Here is a 12,918-nt window from a genome sequence, read left to right as displayed (position 1 = left end):
ATATGGTAAGTGGAGCTGATAAAATGGACAGTGAGTGTAGAAACAAGGAGGTGGTTTTAATGTTATAGCTGATCGGTGTATATTATTCATACCGTGCAGCTGAAACTTAATAATTGAATTTAAGGTAGGAAGAGGTAGCCTAGTGGTTAGAGCTGTGGGTTACCAACTGGAAGTTTGTGGGTTCGAATCCCAGCTCTCTTATGCAACCACTGTTGGGCTCTTGAGCAAGGCCCTAACATTGGCTGCCCCTGTGCTCAGACCCCAACTCTTCAAGAGGCTGAAAAGTACTTTAATGTACTGTACAAGTGTATATGTATACATGACATAACCAGGGCATTCCATCGCCCCTAAATTATCCATATTCTTATTGGTGGGGGTGTCCACATTCTTTACTTTTGGTCATATATGTAAATGTAGCTTACATGAGTAACATTTTAACTACAGCACATGAACACACACACACACACAGACAAGGCTTAATACACAACAGCTTTATTAGCACAACATTTAAAAATGTTTTCCCAAGGTCTCTGGAGTGCTTTTAGTCAGACTTTAGAACTAAATGTGATTTTCTGCTCGAGTGGCAACCGTAATTACACTTCAGGCATTTAAGGCAAGTAGGCTGGAGGGTTCTTTTGCTGAAAAGGATAGATTTCAGATTGTTTGCTTTTTCGGCAAACAAGAATTCAGCACTTAGCACTTACTCAGAAAAGCAAAGTCCCTTTCGAACTATTTCCAAATACTATTAGCAGAGAGGTTGGATTTTGCAATCCATCTTATTAAGTATTTAAATAAATCTCCATCTCCGGTCTTTATTTATGACCACAATAAGCTAGCATTATTCTTATTACAAAAACATTACAATCAGAATCAGCTATAACTGCTGGCTTAAATTCATTGTAAACACTTTGCTGACTGATGTTTACTTTTTATTGCCATCTACACTGATGTGCACTAATCCCAGACTATTACATCACCTCAAATGTTGATGTTTAATGTTAACTTGATTTTCCAAAAAAACAGAGTGATCTGTTAGGTTCTTATAAGCAATTTCTTATTATACCTCATTTTTAAGAGACCATGCTAAATGATGAAGGACGATAGTGTGGTTCACACAGATGTTTGACTCTTTGAATGATGCCTAAATAACTGTCTGGCTTTGGGCCAGCTGTGCATGCTGCAACTGCTCATGCTGATCTTATCAGAATTACAAAAGGAAAATATTATTTTATGCTCAGCCAAGTCCCTTTCTATGTGGAAATACATTATTTGGCTATGTCACTCTTTCTACTTAATTATTTTGGATGTATTAGCCACAGCCATTGCTAACAGGTGTATGAAATCAATTATATAAAATAAACAGTGTGCTTCCAACTTTGTTTGGATAAGGCTTTTTCCTAGTACAGCATTACTGTCCATGTGTGAACGGGAGAGGGTCCAAAAATACATGGTTGGCAAGGTTGGTGTGGAGGAACCCCATCAGCCTGCACAAAGTCCTAACCTCAGCACTACTCAACAACTCAACTCAAAAACAACTTTTGGACAAACTAAATTTCAACTATGTGTGATGACTTATTTAATGTCAGTGTCTCCCCACATAAATTATCTTGAATGAATGATTACAAATATTTACAGACACACTCTAAAGTGTGTAAAGAAAAGAAGAGTAAGAGGAGTTACAGTATACCCAAAGACAGTTATAGTCAATAAAGAAGCCTATGGTTTAGGAATGGATGCCCAATAACCTCCTGGTCAGTCTGATTGGAAACTAAGTTGCAAGTGGACTTAAACATGTTCTATTACATCATTACTGTCCTGGTGTGAACGGAAGGGGGTCCAAAAAGAAATGGTTTGCAAGGTTGGTGTGGAGGAACCCCATCAACCTGCACAAAGTCCCGACCTCAACACCACTGAACACTTATCTAAAATCACCTCATAAATGCGCTTGACTGAATGGTCACAAATATTCATGGTAACACTCTAAAATCTTATAGAAAACATAACTAAGAAGAGTTATAACCAAAGGCAGTTATAGCCAATAAAGAAGCCTATGGTTTAGGAATGGACACCCAACAAGCTCATGGTCATGGTTCCACATACTGTTGGCCATATGTATCATTTAGAAGGTAAGTATGTCTTTATTTCAAGCTCTGACTGCAAAACATCTAAGTTCACTTCACATTATTTAATTACACATCAGTATATTAGATTTTTTTTATGGGAACTGTTGTTGCATTTAGTGTCATCTAATGCCAGTCTGATTGGAAACTAGGTTGAAAGTGGAAATAAACAGGTTCTATAACATCATTACTGTCCCTGTGTGAATAAAAGGGGGTCTATAAAGACGTGGTTGGCAAGGTTGATGTGGAGGAAGTACTGACCTCAACACCACTGAACACTTATTTAATATCAGTGTCACCACATATAGGCTTTTGACTGAATGGTCACAAATATTCATGGTAACACTCTAAAATCTCGTAGAAAACATAACTAAGAAGAGTTATAACCAAAGGCAGATATAGCTAATAAAAAAAGCATATGGTTTAGGAATGGATGCATTTAGTGTCGCCTAATGCCTGATTAGAAACTAAGTTGTGAGTGAATGTAAACAGGTTCTCTTACCTCTTGAACAAACAGACTGGAGGCTGTGTTCTCTGCTCCCTCTGGGACAGTGGGGTACAGAGTTCTGCCCTGCCGCTTCACAGTGGACATCTACACACACATATTTCAAACATTTAGATCAAAGCAAATATATCAAAAGTGACAGACTATTTAAACATTGACATTTTTACTTTAATTTTTGTATTGTACACAATTTTATATAGTTATAGTCAGCTCCGAAATGATTAGAAATTATTAGGATGGGTAAAAAGGTTATGAAGAAATATATGGTTAATTACAAATTAAAATAAGTGAAATTAATAAGTGAAATAAAAACTTCAAATCAAGCAATAAAAACCGTATTATTATCAATAACCGTATATAGGATTACAAGACTTAGATAGATTACTTCATGCTTTAGTGTTTATAAACTTTTTAAAGTTGTTATCAATGACTACCGTATTCACTGGGATACTATATTTTTTTCCTATTTTATTTATGCATTTTCTCCCAATTTAGCGTAGTCAATTTGTCTTCTGCTGCTGGGGGATCCCTGATTGCAGTCGAGGTGTTTTTATTGCTGCTCACGCCTCCTCCAACCCGTGCGCAACCCTTAGCGGAACCCTTTGTCACCTATGCACTCTGCACAGGAGCCTCTCTATCTGCCAGTCAGGGTCCTTTTACGCAGCATTTGAAGACCACACCCACATAGTCTGGTCATCCCGCCCTGCAGGCACTGGCAATTATGCCCTCTAGATGGCGCCCAGCTGACCAGTGGCAACGTCGAGTTTCGAACCGAGGAGTTCAGAGTCTCTGCGCTGGTGTGCTAGCAGAATATCCCGCTGCGCCATCTCGGCGCCTGTGATATTATATTCTTAGGTCATAATGAATTCACTGCATGTTTAAGATTTTTCTACAGATTTTTTTTATCTTTGCGGACTATTGCTTAAAGTGGCTTCCATGTTGCAACTCTGCCATTAAGGCCTGATTTATTAAATGCTGCCAAGATAGCTGTCCATCCAACAGGTTTTTCTATCTTCGCACAGTATTTAAAGTTTTAAATACTATAATAATTTATAGTTATTAGAGTTTAAAGATTTTGTAGAGTAATCGTTATTTCTTACTTCCCTGACCAAGGCCCTTCTTGCCTAATTTGCCAAATTTGATGCCTAGTTTGACCAGATGATAAACTCGTAAGAAGGTTCAAGGTTGTCTCATGCTGGACATTTAAAGACAGTTTCTTTGACTTCTTGGCTTGGTCTTTGTCCTGACATTGCAGTATGTATTGTAGACTCAGATGTGGGCATTTCCAAATGATATCCAATCAATTCCAACTGCAGTAGGTGGATAATTGAAGCAAAAAGGGTGTGCCTGAACACAATTTGAAGTGGTACATCAAGGGGTCTGAATACATTTGTGAATAAGAGATTTTCTGTTTGCATGTTCAATATTAGATAGACATTAAATTGTACATTTTTAACACATAAATAGATTACAGAGCAATCCTCCTTTGAATAGACTATGTCATCCCTAACATAACTGGGCTGAGATTGGGCTCAGTGCTGTGTGTGTGTGTGTGTGTGTGTGTGTGTGTGTGTTGATGGTTTTATAAGTGCTGAAAACTATGAAGACTCTCAGGAGCTCTTTCACTGCTGCATTTCTGGGTGGGGTAAAGTATTAAGCTGTTAATGGGGAAAATGTGTGTGTGAGAGATGGAGAGTGAGAGCGAGTGTGTGAGACCACGGTATTTTATAAGTATATAAGTATCAAGTTAATGCATTAAAGAGGTACTGACTGGCCTGCTTTCAGCTATAAGCTAAACAGCTGTGTGAGTAATTGATAAAGCAGAAAATGGCTGAGGGTAAAGCTTATTCTCAAAAGATATGGGGATGTCTGCAGTAATGTTTTAAATATAGAAAAAGCAAATCTGGTTCAGCAGAACACAAAAGCTGTTAAAGCTTAACTGTGATCCATTCCACCCAGAAAGAGTGTGATGACAAAAGCAGATTCCATTTCTGGAAATGTTAGACATTTTGCAAAATGTATTAAATTATTAAAAAGACATGATGAAAAGACGTTTTCACTCAACAACTTAAATGTACTTTGTAAATATTTATTGGAATTTAACCAGAGGCATGTCTACCACTGTGTTCCATCAGCTTTCCTATTAATTACACTTTTTAATGGTTTGGAAACTAAGGACACTAATTGTTAATTCCACCTTTGTATGATTTGCCTTACATTTTCAATAGGAGACAAATCTGGACTGCAGGCAGGCCAGTCAAGCACACATACACTCTGGGTCTCCAAGGGCATGATGTTGTAGTGTGTGTATAATGAGGCCATGGGCACTGATCTACCCCAATACCATTCCAAATGTTGGCCTTTGCACCTTTCACAGATAACAGTCTGAATTGTCCTTTTAGGTTTTGGCACAGATAACTTGACATCTGTTTTTTCAAAAAGTAAGCTAAAAATAAACTAATAAGAGCAAAGCACAAGTTTCCACTGTTTTTGGTCCATCTGAGATAAATTGGTACCCAGAGAACTTGTGGCATAAAATTAATGTTAATGTTAACTAAGGTTTGTGTAATGTAGTTTTAGGTTGCATTTCTTAATGCAGTGGTGGACTGTGTTAAGTGACACCGGTTTTCCAAAGTATCCCACCCTGCATAGTTATATAATAGGAAGCCTGGTTGTGCCAGATTTTACAGATTTAAATGTAATGATACAACACAGCTGGATTTAAACAGACAGATAATCCAGTATGGAGTATATAAAAATGTAAATGTTACTATCATTAGCCCAACATTAAAATTATGTTTATAGCTATTTAGCCCAATTTAAGGCAGCAGTTCTCAACCTTGGGGTCAGGACCCACAGTAACAGTTACCTAAAATATTCACAAAGCTGTTACTGTGTATTTCTAGTCAATTAAATATACCTATAAATTTCAGTAATAATATTAATAACAAATAAACCTCAAATTCTGTGCAATATCCTATGATCTTAGGGATGATTCTAATAAGAGTTATAATCTGAGTTCATTAACAGTCACTTCACACAAATAAAACCTAATAATTCCCAATGTGTTTAATAACAGTAATATAAGCAGCATTCAGACAGCCAATCTTGTACATTAACAGAGCAGTGGGTGCATAGATTCCCTCCGAGATCTGGCTTTTGCTGTATCAGAATTGACACTGTATGCACCAAGCTTTAATGTCCTAAATTAGCTGCAACCAACTAATAGCATACAATTGCATTTTTAAGTGTTGGCATTACACAGCTTCCTCTTAAAAACCAATAAAACCAATGAAAGGACTTACTGTGCTTTATCATTAAAGCTTACTGCTGTCAGCCTTATAAAAATACTGAATGATCTGCAGCATAGATCCATAAAATAACACATACTCAATTTTGGTAACGTAAGCAATTAACTATAAGCAATTATAGTAAAGTAAGTATTCCAAAAAAGATCAAGAAGGCATTATTTATTGATGAATAGACCAATAAAGAAATAGAATAAATGAAAAGATGAAAAACAGCAGAATGTAATAAAAACAGATTGATAGAGGTGGATGGATAGATGAATGGATGACTGGCTGGATGGATGGATAAAAAGTAAAAGGATAGACAAATTAAGAATACAGATGAATATTTGGACGTATGCAAGTATAGAATAGGAAAAGGCACAGCAAGGAACTAAATGACTGATAAAAGAAGAGATGTAGGAATTAGTCGTTGAAAAAATCATGGAACATCAGTACCTGACCTCTCAAATGCATCTTTGACCATATAGGCAGTTACAGCCACAAAGGAGTAAAGAGAATTCTATATTAATGGCATTGGGTTTAAAATGGGGTTTCTAACATGCTAATCAAGTCTGTTTGGTCCAGTGGCGATTTCTCTAAGACTGCAAGGGAAGCTCAGCTTAGCTTCCCCTAAAATGTCAAAAATTTAATGGTCAAATATGTACAGTTGTGTTAACATTTCATTGACTACAAATGCGTTAGAACACGTTCATCTTGAAGACGAGTTCATTCAGAATCAGCTACTTATCACAAATCGACTCGATTTTGTTACCTTAACTCATACATTCCCGGAGCGTCAATGCATTTACCCGCAGACGCTGAGCGTCTCTTTGCTTCTATGGGACTGCATGGGCGGGACTTCGAAACTCGCCGGTCATTGGATAAATGCCACGATTTTGTCTGGACACTGAGCTTCTGCAAGATGATTGGAGGATCAGTCGAAAGGCTGAATCCCGTTTTGATTGACAGCTGTCGCTGGGAGCTTCAGTACCATCGCGGATTTTGCGAGTGAAGTCGGAAGACAAACTGCAACCCATTTAATGCCATTTTCTTGAAAACTAACAAAGGGGAGAATTTATACATTTATATATAAATAAATTGACAAATTTTATGATGTAAGCCGACAATGAGCTTCCCCTCTTTGAAAGACCAGCAGCCGCCACTGGTTTGGTCATATTGTGTCAGAGAAGATCAGCTCACATGACATAATTACATTTAGAGCTTTGGATTGATGCATATATGTGGCTATTAATGGAATTTGTACAACTACTTCCTTTCTTACTTACTTTCTTTTCATGGGACAACACTGACAAAATGACACTTTGACACAATGAAAAGTAGTCTGTGTGCAGCTTATATAACAGTGTAAATTTATTATTCCTTCAAAATAACTCAATATACAGCCATTAATGTCTAAACCACCCGCAACAAAAGTGAGTACACCCCTTAGTGAAAGTTCCTGAAGTGTCAATATTTTGTGTGGCCACCATTATTTCCCAGAACTGCCTTAACTCTCCTGGGCATGGAGTTTACCAGAGCTTCACAGGTTGCCACTGGAATGCTTTTCCACTCTTCCATGACGACATCACGGAGCTGGCGGATATTCGAGACTTTGCGCTCCTCCACCTTCCGCTTGAGGATGCCCCAAAGATGTTCTATTGGGTTTAGGTCTGGAGACATGCTTGGCCAGTCCATCACCTTTACCCTCAGCCTCTTCAATAAAGCAGTGGTCGTCTTAGAGGTGTGTTTGGGGTCATTATCATGCTGGAACACTGCCCTGCGACCCAGTTTCCGGAGGGAGGGGATCATGCTCTGCTTCAGTATTTCACAGTACATATTGGAGTTCATGTGTCCCTCAATGAAATGTAACTCCCCAACACCTGCTGCACTCATGCCGCCCCAGACCATGGCATTCCCACCACCATGCTTGACTGTAGGCATGACACACTTATCTTTGTACTCCTCACCATGCTTGAGACCATCTGAACCAAACAAATTAATCTTGGTCTCATCAGACCATAGGACATGGTTCCAGTAATCCATGTCCTTTGTTGACATGTCTTCAGCAAACTGTTTGCGGGCTTTCTTGTGTAGAGACTTCAGAAGAGGCTTCCTTCTGGGGTGACAGCCATGCAGACCAATTTGATGTAGTGTGCGGCGTATGGTCTGAGCACTGACAGGCTGACCCCCCCCACCTTTTCAATCTCTGCAGCAATGCTGACAGCACTCCTGCGCCTATCTTTCAAAGACAGCAGTTGGATGTGACGCTGAGCACGTGCACTCAGCTTCTTTGGACGACCAACGCGAGGTCTGTTCTGAGTGGACCCTGCTCTTTTAAAACGCTGGATGATCTTGGCCACTGTGCTGCAGCTCAGTTTCAGGGTGTTGGCAATCTTCTTGTAGCCTTGGCCATCTTCATGTAGTGCAACAATTCGTCTTTTAAGATCCTCAGAGAGTTCTTTGCCATGAGGTGCCATGTTGGAACTTTCAGTGACCAGTATGAGAGAGTGTGAGAGCTGTACTACTAAATTAAACACACCTGCTCCCTATGCACACCTGAGACCTAGTAACACTAACAAATCACATGACATTTTGGAGGGAAAATGACAAGCAGTGCTCAATTTGGACATTTAGGGGTGTAGTCTCTTAGGGGTGTACTCACTTTTGTTGCGGGTGGTTTAGACATTAATGGCTGTATATTGAGTTATTTTGAGGGAAGAATAAATTTACACTGTTATATAAGCTGCACACAGACTACTTTTCATTGTGTCAAAGTGTCATTTTGTCAGTGTTGTCCCATGAAAAGATATACTTAAATATCTGCAGAAATGTGAGGGGTGTACTCACTTTTGTTATACACTGTACCACACTGAGCATGGAAAAAAGAAAGAAGAACCAAGGCTTGTTCAAGGATGTGAGAACCAAAATTGTGCAAGGCTACAAGTCCATCTTCAAGGAAACTTATGTTCGTGTGTTCACATTGCTTGACCTCCCTGGACATGGACATAAAAGAAAAACTGATAGAAGATTGCACTGTAGGATTATTCAAACTGTGGAAAAAAAACCTCAATCACCCCTAATTTCAAGCTGACCAGCAGATACAGGGTACAACAGTGTCTTCTCACACTATACATTATCATCTGAATAAAACGGTATGATAGGAGGACCCTTATGCTTAGATACATAAAATAACATAAACGAGAGTTTGCCAGAACTTGCCTAAGGAAGTCACAATGCTTCTGAGAGTAAATCCCATGTGCAGATGAGACAAAAATACAAAAACAAACATGATGGATGTTTACAGATGTTGTAGATTGACTTTTCTGCTATTGGCACTGGATAAAAAATTTTCTTTTAATCCAGTGGTCTTCCAGTAGGACAATGACCCAAGCTAATTTGGATCCACTGGAAAAGCACTCACAAATACACCGATCAGTCATAACATTAAAACCACCTCCTTGTTTCTACACTCACTGTCCATTTTATCAGCTCCACTTACCATATAGAACACTTTGTAGTTCTACAATTACTGACTGTAGTCCATCTATTTCTCTCCATACCTTTTTAGCCTGCTTTCACCCTGTTCTTCAAATGGTCAGGACCACTACAGAGCGGGTATTATTTAGGTGGTGGATGATTCTCAGCACTGCAGTGACAATGACATGGTGGTGGTGTGTTAGTGTGTGTTGTGCTGGTACGAGTGGATCAGACACAGCAGGGCTGCTTGAGTTTTTAAATACCGTGTCCACTCACTGTCCTTTCTATTATACACTTCTACCTAGTTGGTCCACCTTGTAGATGTAAAGTCAGAGACGATCGCTCAGCTATTGCTGCTGTTTGAGTTGGTCCTCTTATAGATCTTCATCAGTGGTCACAGTACGCTGCCTACGGGGCGCTGTTGGCTGGATATTTTTGGTTAGTGAACTATTCTCAGTCCAGCAGTGACAGTGAGGTGTTTAAAAACTCCATCAGCTTTGCTCTGTCTGATCCACTCATACCAGTACAACACACACTAACACACCACCACCATGTCAGTGTCACTGCAGTGCTGAGAATCAACCACCACCCAAATAATACCTACTCTGTAGTGGTCCTGAGCCATTGAGTCCTGACCATTGAAAAACAGGGTGAAAGCAGGCTAAAAATGTATGTAGAGTAACAGATGGACTGCAGACAGTAATTGTAGAACTACAAAGTGCTTCTATATGGTAAGTGGAGCTGATAAAATCGACAGTGAGTGGTGTAGATTTCAGGTATTGTTTCCGAATAGTGTGCTAAGTATTAATTTGAAAATGCACATAATTTTTATTTTTGGCCATGACTGTTAATCAAAAAAAATAAAAAGCAATTCTCACCTGGAAGTCATCAATAGGGAACTGCAGCATGTCCCGTAGGACGTCACTAAGGATCTGAGTCTTCCTCTGCACCAACACACTTTCATAGTCCAATGGCTCGATAACCTTTGGCTTAGTCTGTAAAAAACAAATAAAAGCCGTACACCATAAGCCATTGTGTTTTACACCATATTTTACACCATACATTAGGAGCCAACCGGTCCAAGGAGCAGCCAGTAAACTTAATTCCACTTTATTTTTCATTAAACTGAGCACTGTCATCATTGTTATTCACTACACCACTGCTGTTAAACTGAGGAGGTGCCTGCCTTGTTAATAATTTGTTTATAATTTGTGTACTAGTAATCGAAAGGTCGCTGGTTCAAGCCCCACCATTGCCAGGTTGCCCTTGAGCAAGGCCATTAACTCCCAGTTGCTTAGACAATATGTGTCTGTATACTGTCACAGTACTGTAAGTCACCCAACCTCAGACATAGCCAATCGTGTCTGTGTAGATGCCCAGCTGGCTGATAGCACAGCTGAGATTCGACCTTGGTCTCAGCGGTGGTGGGCTAGTGTAACTGACTACTGCATCATCTGAGAACCTAGATCTTGAGATGTCTCAATCCAGCTTGATTTTTATACAAAAGCAACATCAATGATATAAATTAGGCTGTCAGTACAAAAATATACATTTGTTTAATACTTTTACAAAGTGGCTTTTCGAACAACACAAAATGACTGTGGATGCTTTAGTTCACTGTTAAAAGGAAAAAGGAGGGTTTACTTAACACTTTAGGTTACCATATAATTTGTTACAATAATGATGCAGGTATTATTACATCCATTTGCCTGTTCACTGTTTTAATACACAGGGCGAACTTCCGAAAGTCATCACAGAGCGTGATTGGAGTCAAGTTTCAAACCTAGAATCCTGGTGATGATCCTGCATGCTGTGCCATAGTGCTGCCTCATGATCTGATTATGCATCAAGATGACTAAACAAGCTGTGAGTGTATGTGTGTGTGTGTGTGTGTGTATGAGTAAGAGTGAGGAAAATAAAGAACGACCTACATAAAGACAGATATACATGAATGAGTATTGTGTTTAATTGTACCAGGCACAGTGAGCTCATAAGCTTCCAGCTGGGCTCTGTGATTGGTTAAATCCAGCAGAGACTGCTGCTGCTATCCAATAGAAACAAAGATGATCTCTAGTGTGACCTCATAGCTAGATACAGTAATGAGGGTGTCTCCATTACAAAAAAAGATCTCCTGGGAGAAAGGAACGCACTCACACACACACTCACTCACACACACACACACACACACACACACACACACACACACACACACACACACACACACACACACACACACAGAGTGCTCTACAAAATGATCTATAGAATGTTTGTAAGATGGGGCTTTTAGATTTGGTAATTGTACTGTGAACCGATTTTAATCATATTCAATTCTACATGAACTATGTCACACTCTAAAAAAATTCCATAAAAACTGTGATATGGATCTTGTAAAAATATACACTGATCAGCCATAACATTAAAACCACTTCCTTGTTTCAGCTCCACTTACCATATAGAAGCACTTTGTAGTTCTACAATTACTGACTGAAGTCCATCTGTTTCTCTACATACTTTGTTAGCCCCCTTTCATGCTGACAGGACCCCCACAGGACCAATACAGATCAAGTATTATTTGGGTGGTGGGTCACTCAGCACTGCAGTGACGATGACATGGTGGTGGTGTGTTAGTGTGTGTTGTGCTGGTATGAGTGGATAAGACACAGCAGCGCTGCTGGAGTTTATAAACACTCACGGTCACTGCTGGACTGAGAATAGTCCACCAAACAAAAATATCCAGCCAACAGCACCCCATAGGCAGCATCCTGTGACCAATGACAAAGGTCTAGAAGATGACCAACTCAAACAGCAGCAATAGATGAGTGATCGTCTCTGACTTTACATTTACAAGGTGGACCAACTAGGTAGGAGTGTCTAATAGAGTGGACATGGTATTTAAAAACTCCAGCACCGCTGCTGTGTCTGATCCACTCATACCAGCACAACACACACTAACACACCACCACCATGTCAGTGTCACTGCAGTGCTGAGAATGATCCACCACCTAAATAATACCTGCTCTGTAGTGGTCCTGTGGGGGTCCTGACCATTGAAGAACAGAATGAAAACAGGTTAAAAAGATATGTAGAGAAATAGATGGACTACAGTTAGTAATTGTAGAACTACAAAGTGCTTCTATATGGTAAGTGGAGCTGATAAAATGGACAGGGAGTGTAGAAACAAGGAGGTGGGCATAATGTTATGGCTGATGGTGTAGTCTGTAATGGTTTACAAAGCCATGTGTATGCTCTGGGACTCCACTAAGTAAGAGTTAAAGCCATTGTCTTTAGACCTAGCTAAGATCAGGGTTCAAGGTTTTTAAGACTTTGCAAAAATGGATTTAAAGGGACTGCTTCCACCAGGAAAAACTGGACGCAAGGTAGTAATAATCTGATCAGATAGTATCTGGCCGATAGTAACGCTGAGATTCTAAAAAAGTCTACTGTCTATGGACCTAGCAAAGGTATGTATGTTTGACAGTTATTTTTAAAAGTAAATAAATGACCCCCATCCTTTTAAAATAATGGT

At 39.4% G+C, this 12,918-nt stretch overlaps 1 protein-coding gene across 1 annotated transcript in view; it reads right to left on the bottom strand.

Moving 5' to 3' along the window:
- Nucleotides 1-12,918, bottom strand: part of dock9b (dedicator of cytokinesis 9b) — a 134,765-nt gene that overhangs the window by 94,214 nt on the left and 27,633 nt on the right. Inside the window, exons 2-3 of the mRNA XM_062997678.1 lie at nucleotides 10,271-10,387; nucleotides 2,623-2,712 (exon numbers count right to left, since the gene is read on the bottom strand). Coding sequence (XP_062853748.1) covers nucleotides 2,623-2,712; nucleotides 10,271-10,387 — 207 coding nt within the window. The remainder of the gene's footprint in view (nucleotides 1-2,622; nucleotides 2,713-10,270; nucleotides 10,388-12,918) is intronic.

This window comes from Trichomycterus rosablanca, chromosome 6 (genome assembly GCF_030014385.1).
Source record: "Trichomycterus rosablanca isolate fTriRos1 chromosome 6, fTriRos1.hap1, whole genome shotgun sequence".
In the NCBI taxonomy this organism is placed as follows: domain Eukaryota; kingdom Metazoa; phylum Chordata; class Actinopteri; order Siluriformes; family Trichomycteridae; genus Trichomycterus; species Trichomycterus rosablanca.
This window is presented reverse-complemented; position numbering and strand designations above follow the sequence as displayed.